The sequence below is a fragment of the Triturus cristatus genome, chromosome 3_2 (assembly GCF_964204655.1).
Source record: "Triturus cristatus chromosome 3_2, aTriCri1.1, whole genome shotgun sequence".
Taxonomy (NCBI): Eukaryota; Metazoa; Chordata; class Amphibia; order Caudata; family Salamandridae; genus Triturus; species Triturus cristatus.
Window position 1 is genome coordinate 404,802,008 of NC_140584.1, and position 20,657 is coordinate 404,822,664.

At 46.0% G+C, this 20,657-nt stretch overlaps 1 protein-coding gene across 8 annotated transcripts in view; it reads right to left on the minus strand.

Annotated features, from left to right (window-relative positions):
* Window positions 1-5,001: 5,001 nt before the first annotated feature.
* THRAP3 (thyroid hormone receptor associated protein 3) overlaps window positions 5,002-20,657 on the minus strand; it is a 257,145-nt gene continuing 241,489 nt past the window's right edge. For 4 of the 8 annotated variants that reach the window (XM_085647942.1, XM_085647943.1, XM_085647944.1 and 1 more), the window contains 2 exons: window positions 8,022-8,036; window positions 5,002-5,851 (listed from right to left, as the gene is read on the minus strand). In XM_085647942.1, coding sequence (XP_085504068.1) covers window positions 5,633-5,851; window positions 8,022-8,036 — 234 coding nt within the window. In that variant the 3' untranslated portion in view covers window positions 5,002-5,632. The remainder of the gene's footprint in view (window positions 5,852-8,021; window positions 8,037-20,657) is intronic. The other 4 variants (XM_085647945.1, XM_085647946.1, XM_085647947.1 and 1 more) reach the window with 1 other exon arrangement.

Consider the following 20,657-nt stretch of genomic DNA (forward strand, 5'->3'; position numbering starts at 1 on the left):
TTGCTGTAATCCTGCTTATGAAAAGTCTTTAATTGAAAATGAGTGTAAGAGATAGGCGTAGTCTTCGAGACTGGTGGAATCGCCTTTAGTAGATTTCTCATCGACGGGCTCTTCATCGTCGACGGAATGGTCAATGTATACTTCGTCGACGGGCTGGTCGTCGACGGGCTCTTCGTCATTGACAGGCTCTTCGTCGTCGGCGAGGTCTTCACCATCGACTGGCTCGTTGTCGATGGAATCTTGATCGGCGACGCCATCGTCGTCGATGTGACTTTCATCAAGCTAGACGTGGTCGTCGACGGAGACTTAGAAAATGAACTTTTCGTCGACGAGTCTTTTAAAACAGGCTGTGTAGATATTTTAGAAGACACAATAGGTGAAGAAATAGACGTAGTGGAGACTTTAGCCGTTGACAGAGGAGCAGCAGACGTCACAGAAACCGTATGTGAAGAAACCAGTGTTAGAGTCTTAACCTGGACTTTACGGTTCTAGACGCTGAAGGCCTTTTGGAAACCTCAGAGTGTGAAGACAGCGATGACCCAGAGGATAATATTTGTGACCTCTGCGAATGGACAAAAGTTTCATGAGAGGCCTTGTGATGCTTTCTTCCTTCAATGGAAGAGCTATCAAGCGATCTAGCCCTTTTGCTAGATGTCGAGGCACTGTCATCTTCCTCAGTCGACGAAGATTTTAGCCATAACAGCAACCTTGCCTCCCTGTCCCTTAAAGTCTTAGCAGGGAAAGTCCGGAAAATTCTACAATCCTTAGCAACATGCTTAGGATGTAGACAATATATACAGTCTTCATGTTGGTCGTCCACATGGACCCTCTTCTTATCACAGGTCCTGCAGGGTCTAAACAGAGCTTTGTCAGACATTCTGAAGAAAAGGTAAAGAAACTGAGTAGGCACTCAGGGAGACTCCCTTCCACATGACGTGCGGTGAAAATCTGAGGAGAACTGCCTCTGCTGTGAGGGTTCTAGAGGGTGATAGTAGCTGATTGGCTAGAACAATTATTTAGTTCTTTTCGTATAATGATGTAGATAGGCTACTAAGCTTTAGGCCTCTGGCTTTCTTTTAGCCTACTACTATTTACTTAGGCACTGCTTTTGTATTTTACCGTGGGACTCCCGCCTCGGCGACAGGGAATGATTCAGGCATGTGAATCTATGAAAGATACCCCAATACTGGATAATGGCCAGTGTAGCCTAGTTAGTGAGGCTGCATTATTGTCTTTCTATCTCAAGTGTCTACACAGGCCTTCCCGAAGAAAGGCAAAAGATGACAACTTAAGAAGATCTATTTAATGAAGTGCTCCGGGGTCCCCGCACTTGGGCAAGACTATTAAAATGCTTAGGACTATACACGGAAATCCCCTACAAGAGAAGAAGCCTTCCTTCACTATCTTAAAGTCTTTGTTGAAAAAGTCCGACATAGCTTGCACTCCTTAGGCTTGTGATCAGGGTACAAGCAGCATAGGCAGTCCTTGTGCTTATCTTCAATATGAAGTCTTTTCTTCCTGCAAGTACCACAGGCTCTGAAAATACCTTTTTTAGGTGTCTGAGGTTGGTAGTAAGGCTCAATGGATGAAAATGCTCCAATATTAGACGGGAAAAAAAAAACTGAGGACAGCTCAGTGGAGACTCCCTTAGCACGCCGTGTGGTAGAAAATCTGAGGGACTGGAGCTTCTCTGCAAGATTCTACAGTGTGGTCTCTTCTGATTGGCTAGTTCTATGTTTAGTTCTTTTTTATTAAAGGAGAGAGGAGAGAGATAGATTACAAAAGATTTTAAGGCCTATGGCCTTATGTTCTATGTCGAATAGGACATTTTTTAATAATACCAGGGACTCCCATCTCGACGACGGGCAATGTTTCAAGCATGTGAATCTATGAAAGTTCCAATACGGGAGTAACCTAGACACTCCATTCCAAAGTAGAGACCAGGGGATAACGAGGAATCTGCATCTATTCGTATACATTCAAGTGTGTGCATCATGGGTGTATGTACAATCAATCGAGTTTTCCATTACAAGACCAAACTTATCACTCGAGTGGTACTGGCACCTGTCAACCATATATCGACCATACTGTCAACCTAAATGGGGTGTAGCAAAACATGATCTACACTTGCAATGACCTGCGCAGATCGATTTTATAGCAAGAGGTTTTAATTTACTTGCCTGGGTTCTGAAAGTAGTGTTTTGGCCATTACGAATATTTACATGTGCCAAACATCACATGGACTCTGATACAAGTGGTCAAAACCATTCATAAGAAAGCACAAGCATTGTCAAAGTCAATCGATTTTGCCTATGCAAGAGACTTTGTCCTTGTTCATATGTTGCACGGAAGCGCAAGCTTCTGTACACCATGGCTTTAATATCTTAAAACCGCTCTGACGCAGCCAGTATTGATCACGTCAGTTTAAAGCCTTTTATTTAAAGTCATATTGCACACCAGCATGGACTGCTGTGCAATATGTCTCAAAACCGAGCAGGAGGTTGGGGAGGCATCAAACACGAGGGTGGTGGTGGTGAGAAATGGAGGAGGGAGGCTGAAAAAAACTACTAAGCATGAAAGGAAAGATGTAGGGAGGGTTTGACAACGGAGAGTGGGGGATGAAACAGGGGACAGGAGGAGTATGAAAAGCAATGGAGAGCAGGAAGAAGGCAAGAGATGAGTGAAAAATAATGTGTTGCAGCAAAAGAATGGAAAAACTTGGTGGGTGAAATAAATGAGCAGGAGGAAGGTGGGGTGAAGAAGAGGGTCTGAAAATACATGCGCTAAGAGTACATTTAATAGAAGAAAAAAGTAACAGCAACTAAAGCAGCAGATGAAGACTTCAAAAGGAAGAGGACTTTGGTCCAAGCTCCACAGAAAACAAACACGAGGGAAGACTAATACCGGAAATTGCACACAATCACCAATAGTAAGCAAAGAAATGAGAATGACAAGCAAGCCAACAAATATTAAGTACTGGGCAGGCTGGAATTCCCTTTTAAGATTTTTTTTTCATTTACAAGAGCTATCGCAAGCACAGCGCAAATGCTGTCTAGTTGAAACCTAAAAATTACTTACAGGAGCTATACTCCAATAAGCAAACCGTTTCCTAGTTTTTGGAGCAGGATGCTGGAACCTTTTATGCCCAAGAAGGAATTAGTGCCCTCCATTTATGTCTGCTTACAGTGCATTGAGGTCACAAGAGCCCAAAAGAATGTATGGCAGCAGTACATGTGAAGTGACTGCAGGCGGGCAACTAGAGCCAAATTTCAGGGGGGGGCTGAAAAAGATTTCATAGGCAGAGTGGCTGTAAGAAGGGGTGAAAACCCAACAAAAGCCTCATTAACGAGTAAATGGTCTTTTAAAGACCTGTGAAGTACTCGGGTCCGGATGCAATTAGACGGACGCCAGCCCGCAAGGCTGCCTCAGCCAGGCTGACACACATGAGGGGGGGTGGGGGGCTGAAGCACGGTGAGCCCAATGGGTGTTGCGCGCCCGAGTGACTGTAGGAACAATATCCACCACATAAATGCTATGTTAAAGTCAACAGCAGGGTGAACATCTGCAACATGCAATGGTTTTGTATTGACCGCATTAGCCCTCATAAAAGCGGACTGGACAGATTTTTTTAAAATAAGTTTCTGCCCAATGAACGAGTTTGCTCTAATAGGTTGTTTTAACTGCATTAACCAAAATAAATCATGAATTTATCCTTCAGACAAGCAACTTACCTTCTCCAATCAAAATTCGGAGCACTTGTACATGGTGTCCTCTCAGGACTCATCGTTAAGCCTTCAATTCTAATATTTATGTTGCACCTTTTGCCAAATTTGTTGTACTATTTTCCTTCTCAATGACAAGATGCAGATGAAATCAAATGTTATTGTCCAATCTGACAAAAATTCAACCAGAAGAATATCCTATGCCTGAAATCATCAAATAAATGGAGTCCAACTATCTCAAATGAAAGACAGACAAGACAGATACTTATGGTTGGAGGTGGTCTCCTGATTTTGAGCCTAAAGCACGGAGGATATTCCATTCCCGGTGAGCTTTCAGTACAGCTATGGTTTGTCGGTTTAGTGACGCTCTGTCAATGCAGATCAATGAGGTTTGATCCAATTGCTTTTTCTTACTGAGAACACTACCCAAAATAATTCAATTTTACTGACTGTAGTCCAGCCGTTCTCTTATTTAACATATGCTGCTGCGATTCTCCGTCTAGGCTCTCCTGCAACTTCCCTTCTTTGACTTCAAAGAATCCAATATGACGCTGCTAATTAGATTTTCAATCAACTCCCTTACACTCATTTCCCAATTGACAACTTTACATTGTCTACCTATGTCAAAACGCATTCTTTTCAAAAACGGTCTAGTTTAACAACGCTTTTTTTCCTGGTCCCAGCTATCTCCAAATTATGGTTTTAACACTATGGCTGGTTGCCCTCAGATCAGCTATTACATTTCTGAGAATTTAAATTGTTAAAAAGGGAGCACACACCTCTGGAACAAACTTCCCGAAAGAACTAAAAGCTTAGAAAATCATATTGATAGTCACAAATTAATTCCAAAACCTTGTTTCCGAATGAAATTATTCTGCTCGATCTGGCTGCTTTTCCTAGCACCATTATATGATTCTTACAGTGTACACTCAAATATCATAAATTGAACAAACCACTTGCTCCATTATTACATAACAGACTTCCTTGCACAATCAGCTCGATCAAGATTTTTACTTTGTGCATCCTTCGAATTTCAGCAGACTTGGAGCAGGATTGTACTGCTACAGTGAAATAGAGTAAAATGTGCATAATTTTAAAGCGTGCAAATAAACTTTTAAAAACATGAATTGCCATGTGTAAGAAGCAGAATCCAGTAAAGCTGGCAGGCAACAAAATAACCACTTAACAGTAGCCTAATAGGGAGAGCCAGACAAACAGATTTTGCAGTTAACAGCATTTGAGGGAGGGGGGTGTGAAGAATTCAGACAAAGCAAGTTAGTTAAGTTACATTTTTTTATTTAACGTGCTTTATTTCCCCCCTGCCCCATAAGCGAGGCTTCATAACGGTTTCTAAAAATGATACCCTCTTTAAAGTAACTGCTGTTACTGTAAATGCAAAGGCTTAAAATAGGTAATGCAGAGTTTAAAAAACAGAATACACAAAAATGGAGGGTGGGGCGGTTGAAAATGCACTGAAGCCTCAATGTTGGCAAGTTAATCCCCACTTACAACATCACAAAAGCAAATCAAAAATCGGTTTCCTCACTGGGACGCACAACGATGAATCCAGTGTGTACATACCCCACAGACAAAATAGGAAATATATATAGATTTATCTGATCACATCAGAAACGGGTGACGGTAGGGGTGGTTTAAGAAAAAAATGGTATTTATGCACATGGCCTCTTCTGAAGAAGTCCTGCCATTTATTTCCACAAACTGTTCAGGGATATGAGCAAATGCTCAACTGCAGAGTTCAAGGCGAAGTTTAGGAAAAAAAAATAGACTTGTAAATTCATGAGCCCCATGTACAATGCTGGGATGTCCTGTTGGGGCACAAAGTAGTGTCAGACGTCCTTATTACAGTGCCAGGAGACACAGACCTCAACTACTGCAGCCTGTTCCCATTTCTAGTCTGCAGCAGACATGGAGTTCGATTTCTCATCTCTTGTCTCAGCTCCACTTTCGTCTTCTATTTCACCTTCTTCACCGCTGAACTTATCATGTGACCATTTAGGGCTATTGCCTGGTTTCCTGAATAGGAATCGCCCCCGTCCTCTAGGAAATGCTCCCCGACCTCTTCCTCTGTTTGCCCATTTGTCATCGTTTTCCCCCTCTCTCTCGTCATGCTGTAAAGAGAAAAAGGAGGCAATAAATTGCTAAAGTACACTATGAAAACCTAAAATTATTTAAAAAAAATCAATGACTTTACACCAAGAGGACAAGTGGACTAATACTTCAGATTCATACAGATGGGGGTTTCAATTGAAGCAGTTCTTACCTTAATGCTCAAGAAGATAATTCAATTGTACAAGAAAAATAAGCAGGGTTCATTAAAACCGTACTTGCTAAAAACACTACCAAAGGGGAACAAAGAATGATTAGAAACAAATGCTCCACGCTCTCCTCTACTTACTTGGCAAGAAATCAGTGTCTGCCATCACAAGTCTGAAAGCTTGTTATTCTTAAGTTTAGAATATACTACTGATCTGGTCATCCCTCTACCCTCCCATAGACAAAATGCTTAGAATAATGCAATCTATTGTTGATCTGGTCGCTGAGGTCAAGCTCGCAAAATGTGCTGTAGTTATATTAATTGGCATCAAGTATCTCCACTCCAATGTAATCACAGTTGTTGATGTGTTAACACTTTGGTTTTTTTACTCAAGAAAAAAAAATTCAAATACAGAAAAAAAAGAAAAAGAATATACTAACTTGGAGTTCAAGGTACACCCAAGGGAAGGGGTGTGTGTGTGTGTGTGTGTGTGGTGGGCACTAAGATAGTGGTGTCAAGTTGAGGGGGGTTCAGAACTAGATGGCACTGGACAAGCAAAACTAGACTCGCACTAGAAGCAGCCAGATACGGATATAAAACTATTTTCCGGTCTTGTAGATTTAGAGGCTACAAATAACATTGTTTAAAGTCCTCAGGCCTACATCAGCTAAGCAATTAGTGTTGGTGTTTTCTGAAGAAAAAAAAAAATCAAGACTGAAGGGATGGGAAGATTTAAGCAAATCACTGAATACCCTCCCTTTTAAGTGACTAACCATTCCAGACCGTCCGTCCCAGTCTCAAACCTCCCAAGAACCAACGAAGTAGCATTAGTGGGGTCTAGGTTTAATTTGCTATCAACAGTGATTTACTGCTTGGTTAATATAAAAAAGAAATATGTAAAAGGGCAATGATGGCAAAGTAGAAAAAGGAAGAAAGTAGGGTCACAATGTTAAGCATGTATAGCTCCTAGATACAAGCATGTTAGTAAGAAAACTGAACCAGTCAGAGGACACGTAAAGTTCATGAGATGATGTAAGCCTCTAACACAGGATGGGGATTAGGCAAGTGCTTGGAAAGTCTTAAGAATTAACTGATAGTTATTAGCGGTTTAGTTTCACAGAGGATTTATCAGTGGGTAATCTCGATTTACAATCCTATATGACATGCAGGGAAAAATACCCTTAGGCCAATAGGAGGGGAAATGTGCAATACAGGCAAATACACATTTATATATAAAAACACGAGGGCAAATTGCTTGTGTATCCTCGTCTGCCAAGGATGTGCCAGCAAACTGGACAAAGAACTTGTGGTGGTCCCCAGGTGTGGAAGAGTTCAGTGCACAGTCGCAAGATTTTTTTTCAAATGCAGAGCTTTTTCAAACTGTGCGGCAAAGTTATAGAACAAAATGCCAATAGCCATGAGATACCACCAAATCGACAGTCCTTCAGGAATGATTTGAAAACATGGCTGTTCACTTCAATCTAGTTCCCCGGTAACACAGGCTGTACCATTTTCACATAAACTAGCACGAAGACGCCATGGCAATCTAGCGCTATACAAGCATATATCCTATCCTATACATTTGCACTGAGACAAATCAGTTACAAAACAAAATGCGCTACAATACAATCAGTACATGTCCACACAATCTGCACTTTTGGTCGCTTAGTGGCATTAACCGTTCGTTTCGTTTACCACAAGGTGTGAAGTATACAATTGCTGTGTTTTCTGTCACAGCAATTTTATACCAACATTTTAAAGTGAACCAAGCATAGTAGTCCTGGTAAGGGTAAAAAAATAAATAAAACGAGGATATTTGTTTTTCCAAGATTTGCATTTTTCACATTATTATGCCTCTAGCAAGGGCACATTCACTATACATGTGAAGATAATGTCTTCAAAATATTACCAGGATCCTAGCCAGATCAAGGGGAACTAAGCAACCCGTCTGAATGCAAGACAGATGCAATGCAGGAGAACATCCAAACTCTTGTAGCAAACTACAACGAAAAAAAAATACTAACCTCTGGATTCTTTTTCTTTGTAAGCCATCAGTTAAAAGCAGGATTCAGAAGAGGAAAAAAAGCATAGAAAGTGTACTTTAGTCACACTGCAACTGTGGCACAGACCCATCAGCAAACATACATGCCTTTTAAGATCTGGCAGCAAACATCCAATAAAATGTTTACGAATGTAAAGTTGTATTAATATAGAACATATGTAGAGAACAGGAAAAAAAAAAGAAGAGCATACATTAGAACATTACCATTATCAGTTTTTACTTTATTCCTCCAGAAAAGTTACACACCTGTAACTGAGATTATCCAGTATTGGTATCTTTCATAGAATCACATCCTTGATTCTTTCCCGGTCGTTGAGATGATAGTCCCACAGTAAAATAAGCAAGTAGTGCTTCAAAAATTTCGTAGGCTATAATGGCCCTAAGCAATCTTATTGGTAGCCTAAGTCCTTTTTTAAAAAAGGACCTAATATTGGACACAGCCAATCAGCACCCCTTAGAACACTCAGCAGAGGCAGATTCCCTCAGAATTTCCAAGCACAAGTGGGAAGAATCCCATAAACTAAAGTGAGAGACCTCTACGTGTAGGAGGGTGGGTTGCATGTGAATTTATGAAAGATACCAATACTGGATACCCGCAGTTACAGGTAAGAAACGCATTTTCTTATCCAATATTGGGGTATCTTTCATAGAGTCACATGCTTCAATCAGAATAGCAAGCAGTACCCAAAATTGTACTGTCGTTAGTGGAAGGAGGGAGCCATGCAATTCACAAATCCCACAAGTTAGTCCAATATAACAGCGACATTTGTAATCATGCACATACCCTTTTAATTCTAGACAGCTTTTAAAAAGGTCTACAAAGCCTGAAGCCCTAACATTCTGTTATATTCAAAATGCATCCAATTAAGTGTTTCGTAGAACAAACAATAGAACAATTAAGTCACTCTTCAATTTCTAGAGTTATCAAAAATGTATATTAGCAAAAGATAGTAAGCAAAGATATGCAACTTTATATTTCATTAAAGTTCCTTTTACCAGAAAAGAGACCCACTTTAATTTGAAGAGATGATGCAGTACCACTTTGCCCACAGCTGTATCTTCACGTTGTGTATACTGCAGACAGTAAGGCTGTATAAATGTGTGGACACACTTCCATGTCGCAGCATGGAAAATCTTTTCCAGTGTTACTCCAGCAATCAGAGCTGCCGATGTAGAAACTGCCCTGGTGGAGTGTGTCTTTGTTTTTCTTGTTAAGGGCCTGTTAGCCTTGTCACAGCAGAACTGTATCACCAAGGAGACTCATCTAGCGACAGTAGCTTTAGTAACTGATGTTCCTTCTTGGCCCTGTCCTTAAGCCACTAGTAGTTGATCAGTCTTTCTTCTGTCCCATCTTATGCAGGTAGAATTTTAAACATCTTTAAACATCCAGCATGTGCAAAGCCTGCTCTGCAGGACTAGATGGATTTGGAAAAAAAGACGGAAGTATTACTGGTTCGTTGAGGTGGAATTGTGTCTGGACTTTAGGAATAAAAGTCTGGTTCGTTCGCAGAGCCACATAGTTATCCGCAAACAGAAGAAATGGTTTCTTGATTGTAAAAGCTTGGATTTTGCCAACCATTCTCGCAGAAGTGAGCCAGTAGGAGGGCTTCCTCCCAGGTAAGAAACTTTATTTCTGCTTTGTGAATCGGTTCAAAAGGCTACCTCAGTTGTGCGATGACCAAGTTGAGCTTCCATTTTGGAGGGGGTGCACGACCCGGGGGAAAGGTGCAGAAAATGCCCCCTCTTGAATTGCTTCACAAGACTAGAAGCACAGAGTGTGAGCATATATCCCGGACCATTGCATTAAAAGGGCATTCCCCCCTCGACCGTGGCAGAGGGAACCTTGCTGGCATAGTACTGGCATTTGGTTTCTCCCTCGTTGCGAAGAGGTCTAAAACTGGTTTTGCCCATCTCTGAAATACCTTGTCGAGCTGGAGCTTCTCCAGCTCCCATTCGTGACAACTGGACTGCGTTCTGCTCAACGTATCTGGCAGAGTATTGTGCAGACCTCGGAAATTCAGTCCTTAGCGAGATCCCGTGCTGCGTCGACCAATCCCATATCCTGCGCTTCCTGTGACAACATGATTGATTTGGTTCCCCCTTGCTTGTTGACGTAGTACATGCGGGTCGTATTGTCTGTACAAACCAGCACCAAGGAACCTGCTATGCTTGGCAAGAAATGCATGTATCGGGTCTAGAGATCATCAGTTCAACAAGTACTTACTTGCACCCACTGGGGTGAACCACTCAAGAACTCCATCAGAGATCAGTTCAACAAGTACTTTACTTGCACCCACTGGGGTGACCCACTCAAGAACTTCATGTACCAGCTTCCCTTGGGGCGACCCGGAGGAGGAGCTAGCGGAGTGCGGTCCATTGCGGTTGTTTATAAAAATGGCTCCCTCGAGCTTGGAGCTGACGAGCTCCTGGACAACGCACCTGCGTGCCTGTGCGGGCACGGAGGCCCTTGACGGTTGCTTGGCGGCCCTCTCTTCCACCCCTAACTATTTTCTCTACTGAGGAGGGAAGTTATCGCGAAACCCGAGCCATGTCTCAGGCGATATTTTAAAACCGGGGACATGTATCGGGTCTAGAGATCATCAGTTCAACAAGTACTTACTTGCACCCACTGGGGTGAACCACTCAAGAACTCCATCAGAGATCAGTTCAACAAGTACTTACTTGCACCCACTGGGGTGAACCACTCAAGAACTCCATCAGAGATCATCAGTTCAACAAGTACTTACTTGCACCCACTGGGGTGAACCACTCAAGAACTTCATGTACCAGCTTCCCTTGGGGCGACCCGGAGGAGGAGCTAGCGGAATGCTGTCCATTGCGGTTGTTTATGCTTGGCAAGAAAGCCTGCAGAGATGGGAAAATGGCTTTGAGCTCTAGCCTATTGATGTGCCTAACCATTTGCCCTGTATCCAACTCTTGCAGACGACCTCCCAAGCCTTCCATCAAGGCGTCCGTTGTCAGTATGAAGTCTGGGCTAGTTTGTAGAAAGGTTAGGGCCTTTAAGAGATTTGGACGCGTGAAATCACCATTGCAGTGTTTCCACCATGATGAGGCAAGGGGACTTGTTCTAGTGCATGTTTTTGTAATAGAGAGAGAACCTCTTGTTTGAGAAGTGTTAGATGTTCCGAGGACATTGGAGGTTGTCTGGGAGGAATATTTGGGGGAGTAGATGAGAGTTCCAGGCAATAACCATACTGGATAATTTGTCTTACCCACTTGTCTGTTGCAATGGACTCCCAGACAGGTAGGAACTGTGAGAGACGTCCCCCGACAGGAGTGGGATGATCGAGGGAAGTCACTGTTTGGTGGTAGGGGAGTTGCGGGTATTGTTACCAAGACCTTCCCTTACCGTTGTTGCCTCTATAGCCACCGCAAAAGTATCCTCTGGAGGACGTTTCAGTGGGGGTCTTATAGGAAGAAGAGGGATGGTCTGAATCAATGATTTTGGAGCCAGCCCTGTAGAAGGAGCGGCTAACCTCTAGGGGAAGGTAATTGCAAAAGCCCCCATGTACTAAGCAGTGTCAGTATCTTTTTTCATCTTTTATAAAGATGTATCAACTGTGGACCTGAAAAGATGCTCTTGATCAAAGGGCTGGTTAAGAATAGCAGATTTCACTTCCTGCTTGAATCTGGAGATTCAGAGCCAAGCGTGCCTGCGTAGCAAAACGCTAGTGTTAATAGCACGGGATGCGGTATCAGCCGCGTCAAACATTTAATTGAGGTGTTCGTTATTAATTTCCCCTCCTGTATAAGGTTGTTAGCTTTTTCTTTATATTGGTTAGGAAGGTGTTGCATGAGCTTTTCAAGCTCATCATAATGAGCTCTGTTATACCTGGCCAACAAAGCTTGGGCATTGGCAATCCGCCAATGATGTGCAGGCTGTGACGCAATACGTTTTTCAGATGCGTCTATTAGTTTGGATTCCTTATCAGGAGGGGTGTCGCCTGTACTCTGAATTTGCCCTCTTGCATGCATTAGACACGACAAGAGAATCCAAAGGGACCTGACCCTCTAATGTAAACTGGGACATTGGGAGCTGCTTTATATTTTTTGTACACTCTGGTGTTGAGAATCCTGGCTGACAGGGTCCTTAAAAACTTCTGGCATATGTTTTAGCATGCCTTTTAACATTGGCAGGGTGTGTGTGGACTTTTGTGAGGGTGCAAAGGTTTCGAGTAAAAAAGTCTTCCTCTAAGGGATCAGAGTTTAATTGTACCCAGAGACATTGAGCAGCCCTATTAACTAGATGCACAAAACCAACATTGCGGGGATGGCCTAGATCAGAGGTCTTCAAACTGGAGGGGCGGGCCCCCCTAGGGGGCCTCAAGTGATCCCAGGGGTGGGCGCCAGGCTCTGGCCAGAAGAAACATTATGCTTTGTTTTCAGCCAAAAAACACATGAGCGGCAGTAAGCACGTCTGTAATGGGCCATCAGTACCATCCTTTATCATTTAAATCCTGGCTGGGAGAAGGTGTCAAAAGGGAAAGGACTCCAAGTTTCCTCCAAAACCCCCACTACCATTTTAAATAATCACACTGTGGATACTTTTACACATTAGTAAGGCCTGCCTCACCAGAAAAGTATGTTTGGAAAACATGTATTGTTTGCATTTCTAAAACAGCTGCAGTGTTTAAATAAGTCTAGACATATTTAAACATTGCAAGTTTAATAGCATGGTATAGGAGTTTGTGGCTCCAAGACTTTAGTTTTCGGCTCCGAAGGCGTTTTCGGCTCCGAATGTTTGTCCTTGTGTTTTGATGGAGAGCTTCGGTACCGACGTAAAAGGGCGTGGCACATCTTTAGCCTTGTGACTTTTCGGCACCAGAATTGGGCTGGCTCGAGCCCGAAGGCTTGTCTTTAGGTTTCATAGCCGGGCCCGAGGGCGAGGCTTCTGAGACTTCTTGCCGGTGTCGACCTGAGCCCGAGGGAGAAGGCATTACCGGAACCGTAGGTTTGGTTTTTGGGAGAGAGGTTTTGGTACTCATGGACCGCTGAGCCAGGGTGACGTCACCTCTTCAACGGAGTGGTCGGCCTCGGAGAAGTCTTCTTCATCACCTTGTTGTTCCGGCTGGACATTTGGATCTGCTCCTAAGATGTCCAGATTAGAGCTGCTTCGCGGAGACATTACGTAACGTCAAGCCAGACGGTCACGGAGGGTTTTCTTCGACCTGAACGATACACAGGCATCGCAGTTCTGGTCTTCGTGCTCCGGGGAATGGCAGAGATTAGAAACCTCGTGCAAGTCCGTGTGTGGGAACTTAGCACCACACCCAGGGCATTTTTTGAATGGAGCCCTTTCCATTGACTGCTGGCATGGTCGGGGCGGTAGGTACAACGGCCCACGTCGAAGATCGAGGAGTTTGTTTTAAACATACGCCTCGAAACGGAAACGTTATCGAGACAAATCTGTCGAGTGGAGCGAGATTGCGCGTCGAAGGGAGATTCAAAACAGAGATCGACCCAGAGCGCTGCAAATCACATCAGAGCCTGATTGCGGGAAAAAACAATCTGGAGTCGATGCCTATGCACACTATCATCCTAAGGAGTCGTCACCTACCTTGTGACCACAAAGACTTCTTCCAAGACAAAAACAACGTGCAAACATCCAGACCCAACACCAGATGGCAATCTATGCACAAGCATACGATCCACAGCTCATACGCCTTGAACACATTTAAAAAAAATTTTTTTTTTAAAAAAAAAGGTAAATACAAATTGCAGTAACATTTCTTTGCAGAGTTTCCGGTCACAAAGTAGGCCGCTCATGGTGCCCGATGGTCAATGCTGACGGCGTTGCCGCATGGAGGCGACTGGTCCCCGTTGGCGGAGTGGGAAGAGTTGGGGCTGCAGATGGTAGGGGACCTCTATGTCGACGGGGTGCTTGCCCCCTTCGGGGTGTTGCAGGATCAGTTTGGCCTCCCGGATGGGAGTTACCTCCTGCATGCGGCGGTGATTGCAGCGATACAAAAGCACTGGAGGGAAGGGCTGGTGGAACCTACCACAACCATGGCCTGCCAGTACGTGGTGATGGCAGCGGGAACGATTAAAGCGGTGACCTGCCTCTACTCTAGAATGCTACATGAGGGAATGGAGCCGCTCACAGCATTGAAGGAGAAATGGGAGGAAAGCATAGGCAAACCCATTCCGGACACGGTCTGGAGCCATATTCTGCGAAGGACGTGGAAGGGTAGCAGGAATGCCCGTTTTCAGCAGGTACATTTCTTCATCCTACATAGGGCCTATTTGACCCCGGGAAAGATTGGACGATACTTTAAGGTGCAGGATGCGGCATGCCCGAGATGCTTAGCGCTTGGGGCCGAGCTAGACCATCTACTGTGGGGGTGCCCGAAGCTAGGGACGTATTGGGCTGAGGTAGGAGAGCTTCTGAACGCAGTCACTGACCGGGAGGTAGAGTTCGACATGGCGACATGTCTACTGCTCTGGTTCCCTCATACAGCAAGGACGAAAGTAACTAGCAAATTCATTGACCTAGGTCTCATGTTGGCCCAGAGAGAGATTACATGGCACTGGAAATCCAGGGAGGGCCCATCAGTTCGGAGATGGATGAATGAGCTGTTGAAATGGTCTAGATGTGAAAGTGTGCTCAGAAGGCGACAGGCTGCCAAGGCGGGTAACGAGAAGGGCTTGGAGTTGGCGAGGGCTTGGGAGATGATAGTATAGGCTCTGCAAGACTACCTGCTGGAGTGCGAACATGAACATTCGGAGGGCAGGGTTCCATGAGGCTTGGGAGACCAAATGCAAAACCAGATTAATGGCAAACTTTAGCGTCAGAACCCACAAGTATAACCCACATCAGCAGCAGCTGGGGGTGGGAAGGGTGGAGGGGAGTTAATGGGGTATTGCGGTAGTGATCAGAAGAGCGCCTGCAGAAAGGATCTATGACTGATGACTACAGGGGAACAGGGTTCCAGAGCAGCGCTCCTTGGGTACATATAATGTGATTACCGATAGGCCTTAGGAACTGCTACCACGGGAGGGCACTAGTGTGGACCTGATGTTGTGGACACGAACAATACTGGTGCCAACCACTCTGAGTGGCTGACTATACTTGGCGGCGTTTTTGGGGAGGGAGTTTGATGGGTATAAAAGCAGATTGAATATGCTACTTACCAGTATGCATCTGTTCTTGGCATGTAGGGCTGCTGACATTCATATCTGTGCATAGATCGCCGCCTAGTGTTGGGTCCGGATGTTTGCACGTTGTTGTCCTGGAAGAGTCTTCGAAGTATCCTGGGATAGGTGACTCCTCCCCTGGACTACAGTGCGCATGGGCATCCTCTTCATCCTCAGATTGTTTTTCGCCATTGTGGCAGTGATGGAGTAGATACGGAAAGTGATGACCATGCTTACAGTAATTCTGAGAGCTGCAGCTGCTACAGGCGCCGGGGAGGAGGGAGGGCGATATGAATGTCAGCAGCCCTACATGCCAAGAACAGATGCATACTGGTAAGTAGCATATTCAGTTCGAGGCATGTGGGCTGCTGAATTCATATCTGTGCATAGAATACATAGCAGTACCTCCTATTAGCGGCGGCTACCAGTGCCAGCTGCAGCGGTCTGAAAAGAGTTTTGAGAACAGCCTGTCCTACAGCTGCCTGCTGTTTTGATTGCACATCTACACAATAGTGTTTGGTAAATGTGTGTGTAGTGGACCAGGTGGCTGCTCTACATATATCATGCAAAGGGATGTTTCCCAGGAAAGCCATGGAGGCCCCTAACTTGCGTGTTGAGTGGGCTCGTGGGGGAATCGTTAATGTGCGTTTAGCCTTTTGATAGCAAATTTGAATACATTTAACGATCCATCTGGCTATACCTGCTTTGGCGATAGCGTTACCTTTGTGGTGTGGGGCAAAGGCAACGAAAAGTTGTTTAGTCTTCCTAAAGATCTTAGTCTTGTCGATATAGTACATGAGGGCTCTCTTCACATCTAGTGTATGGAGTGCTCTTTCTGCGACAGTTTGTGGGTTTTGAAAGAAAACGGGCAGTTCAATAGTTTGATTCATGTGGAACTGCAATATCACCTTGGGCATGAACTTGGGGTTGGTACGTAGTACGACCCTGTTGGCGTGAACCTGTATAAATGGCTCTTGAACGGTTAGTGCCTGGAGTTCACTAACTCTTCTTAAAGAAGTGATCGCTACTAGGAAAGCTACTTTCCAGGTAAGGAATTGAATCTCGCATGAGTAGAGGTTCAAAGGGTGGACCCATCAGGCGTGTGAGGACCAAGTTGAGGTTCCACATCGGAGCCGGTGGGTGGCTTGGAGGAATTACTCGTTTGAGTCCTTCCAAGAATGCTTTGATGGCAGGCACTCTGAATAAAGAGAGGTGCTGCCTGTTCTGGAGATAGGCTGATATTGCGGTCAAATGGACACGTATCGAGGTGTACGCCAGATTGCATCGGTATAGGTGTAAGAGGTAACAAATTATGTTTTGGATGGATGCGTCTAGCGGGTTGATGTCATTATTATTGCAATAGATGACGAATCGTTTCCATTTAGCTGCATAGCAAGCTCTGGTAGTGGGTCTTCTAGCCTCCTTAATGATGTCCATACAGTCAGGTGGCAGGTTTAGGTAGCCAAACTCTAGGACTTCAGGAGCCAGATTGCCAGGTTCAGCTGTTGCGGATCTGGGTGCTGAATCTCTCCATGGTTCTGCGTCAAATGCGCGGGTTTGATCCGCAGCCTTTGATGCGGCACCACGGAAAGTTCGAGAAAAGTGGTGTACCATGGCTGGCGTGCCCACGTTGGAGCAACCAGGACGAGTGTCAGTGAGTGTTGTCTGAGTTTGAGAGCCACCAGCGGTATCAACGGTGCTGGGGGAAAAGCGTACGCAAATCTGCCGGACCAGTTCATCCATATCGCATTGCCCTGCGACTGTGGATGTGGGAACCTGGCGGCAAAGCTTTGGCATTTTGTGTTTTCGCTTGTGGCGAATAGGTCTATCTCTGGATGACCCCATTGCTGGAAGTACGGTTGGGTGTAACTCCCACTTGTGCATCTGGTGGCTGTGTCTGCTGAGCAGATCCGCCATCTGGTTGTCCTTGCCGGGGAGGTGTTCCGCCATGAGGAACATGTTCCTCTGAATGGCCCACTTCCACAGGCTCTGAGCCAGATGAGACAACTGTGGAGAGTGTGTTCCTCCCTGCTTCTGTATGTAGTACATGGCGGTCATGTTGTCCGTCCGGATCAACACGATTTTGTTGCACAAGTGTACTTTGAATGCTTTCATAGCCAGGAAGATTGCCATCAGTTCTAGAAGGTTGATGTGCATCTTCTTTTGTTGTGTTGTCCATAGTCCCTGCACTGTGTAGTTGAGTACATGAGCTCCCCATCCCTGGAGAGACGCGTCCGCTGTCAGTATTATCTGTGGAACAGGCTCTTGGAACGGTCGGCCCTTGCAAAGGTTTTGTGGATTCCACCAATGCAGAGAGTTGTATGCCCGACCGCTCACCAACACTAGGTCTTTTAGTTGTCCGTGAGCCTGGTTCCATTGACGTGCTAAGCACTCCTGAAGCGGGCGCATATGTAGTCTCGCGTGTGGGACTATGAAAATGCAGGAGGCCATCATGCCTATCAACTGCATGAACACTCGCGCGGGAAGGGAGTGTTGTGGTTTGAACTTGGAAATCAGCATTTGCATGCTGTTGATTCTCACTAAATTTGGCTGAGCTGTGGCCGCCAGAGTGTCTATGGTCACACCTAGGTACTGTTGTACGTGTGCGGGTTGGAGATGTGATTTTGGGTAATTTAGTGAGAACCCCAGACTGTGAAGGAGGTGAATGGTGCGGGACATGTGGCTGGCACATTGCTGGGCTGACTTCGCTTGAACAAGCCAGTCGTCCAATGTGCCGCCACAGTAGCTAGGCACTTTGTGAAAACTCTGGGTGCTCTTGTGACGCCGAAGGGAAGAACCTTGAATTGGTAGTGCTGCCCTTGAATAGTGAACCTGAGATATTTTCTGTGTGATAGGTGAATGGGTATGTGGAAATACGCATCTTTGAGGTCTAGTGTGGCCAGAAAGTCTCCCTGTTTGAGCAGTGGGAGGACTTGTTGCAGGGTGAGCATGTGGAAATGCTCCGAAAGAATATAGCGGTTGAGGGGTCTCAGGTCTAGTATAGGTCTGAGTGACCCGTCCTTTTTTGGTATTAAAAAGTACAGGGAGTACACCCCTGTACCTTGCTCGTGGACGGGTACGACCTCTATTGCGCCTTTTTGCATCATGCTTAGCACTTCCTGCTGTAATAGCGCTAAGTGCTCTGAGGACATAGGACGGTGTTTTGGGGGTATTGTGGGTGGAGTAGAGGTTAATTCTAGGCAGTAACCGTGTTTGATAATATCTTTGACCCACCTGTCCGTGGTGGAGTTCCACGTGTCCAGGAACTTTTGCAACCTTCCCCCGACAGGTGTTGTGTGGTCGGGAGGAAGGGAGAGGGCGTCACTGTTTGTTCTTGGGAGAGGATCTGGTATTGCCGTATCCGCGTCCTCTGCCCTTTGTGCTTGAACCATGATATCCACCCCTGGTGTTTTTATCGTATGTACTTTGGGTGTTGCCCTTGTTGTAGGTTTGCTGTGACCCCTGTCCTCTATTTGCTCCTCTATTACCGGGGCGACGAAAGGAGCCACTCCGAAAGGTCTGCGTTTGGAGAGCCCCCATGGACTTTGCAGTGTCTGTGTCCTTTTTTATTTTTTCTAGTGTGGTGTCAACCTCTGGCCCGAATAAGTAGTCTGGGTTGACCGGCTGGTTGAGGATGTTATTTTGCACCTCAGGTTTGAATCCGGAGATTCGTAACCAGGCGTGTCGTCGTAACATGACGCTAGTGTTTATGGCTCTGGCAGCTGTATCTGCGGCATCCAGTGCACACTTGATGGATGCGTTTGTGAGGAGTTGTCCCTCTCTGATGAGGATCTCTGCTCCCTCTTTGTATTGGTCAGGGAGATGTTATAGTAATGTTTCTAGTGTGTCATAATGCGCTCGGTCGTAGCGAGCCAGGAGTGCTTGAGTATTGGCAATACGCCATATGTTAGCTGCTTGGGCCGCAACCCGTTTGCCGGAGGTCTCTAACACCTTGGACTCTTTGTCCGGGGGAGGGGCATCCCCAGTCGTCTGCGAGTGCGCCCGTTTACGAGCATTCGCGACTACTATGGAATCTAGAGGCAACTGTCCTCTAATATAGGTAGGATCCCCAGGCGCTGACCTATATTTTTTGTCGATTCTGGGGTTTATTACTCTGGCCCTGGTGGGTTCTTTGAAAATGTCCTTTGCTGGTTTGAGGAGTTGAACACCATGATTGGCCGCAGCACGTTCAATGAGGGCGTTGAATGCGGCAGTGTCCTCTGTGGGAGACGTTTTTGCTCCATAGAGTTGCGGGTCCTGTGTATCCATAGGTGCACCCGAGTCTACAGGGTCATCCCAAGCTTGGTCAGGATCCTGTTGGCCTTGAGGGTCCATATCTCCGGGGTAGGGGACGTGGTCACCCATGTAGTCCTCCAAAACGTCTGTGTCGGAGTGTGTCGGAGAGAAGGACTGTGGATCTTGGTAAGAGGCATGGAGAGGCTCGTAAAGAAGTGGTTCCGAATCCACTGGCAGCTTTTTCTTTAGTGGGATCCGGTAGGAGTCCAAAGCTGGCTCAGAAGTTATCCTCCTCTTGTGAAGCATCATTCTGCCTGTTGCGGCATCGATGTGTGAAGGCGACGTCTCCGTAGGAGAGTGTTCTGCAGGTGTGATCCTGGTGTGGGTGACACGTGTTCTGATTTCGAACAGTTTTGGCGCCGTGGATGGTGGCAGGCCAAAAGTGATGTTGGCCGGTGCCGGAGAAGCTTTTTGAGCCTTTTTCGGCTCGGAGCTCGATGTGTCCTGGAGGGCCGCCTTATCTTTGATGCGTTGCAAGGATGCTGAAACTTGCCGCACCTGGAACGCCGACGGTTCTTTGGCGCCGACCGGTTCCGTTGAGGCAGGCGTGGACGTTTTCGGTGCCACGGGGTCATCGAGTCGAGGAGAGGTAGTAGCTGTCGACGGCGTCGATGACTGTGCCTTTGGTGCTGTTTTGGAAGTGGTGTGAGATCCAGCAGCCATTTTGACCTTTGTGGTCGGAGCCGATTGTTTCGGTGCCGGGAGCAGAGGCGGCTTGGCGGTACCTATGGTCTTTTTCCGTGCGTCGGCGCTGACGTCGGCTGCTGCAAGCTCGGCACCGAAGTCCCTTTTGGTGCGGTCGGTGCCGACGGGTTTGGCTGGCGTCGAAGGCGTGGTGGGCTTCGATCCGACCAGCGTGACTTTCAGTTTCGGTTTCTGCTGAACCGAGACGGCTTTCGGTTTCTGTTTTGATGAAGGGAAACCAGCCGTTTTGGGTAGTATAGGCTGCCGCTTAATGTCCGAGGCCGGGCCCGAATGGATGCGGGATAGGTCTTGGGTAAGGCCCGAAGGCGATCCCTCGACCGGAGCCACAGACTGACGCACTGGGATATCCAAAGTCTGTTCGGGTAGGCCTTGCTCGTCACCGGAGCTACTCTCTTCGGCCCCTAAGGCCTCATTGTAGTCTTTTACCTCGGTGTCGGCTTCG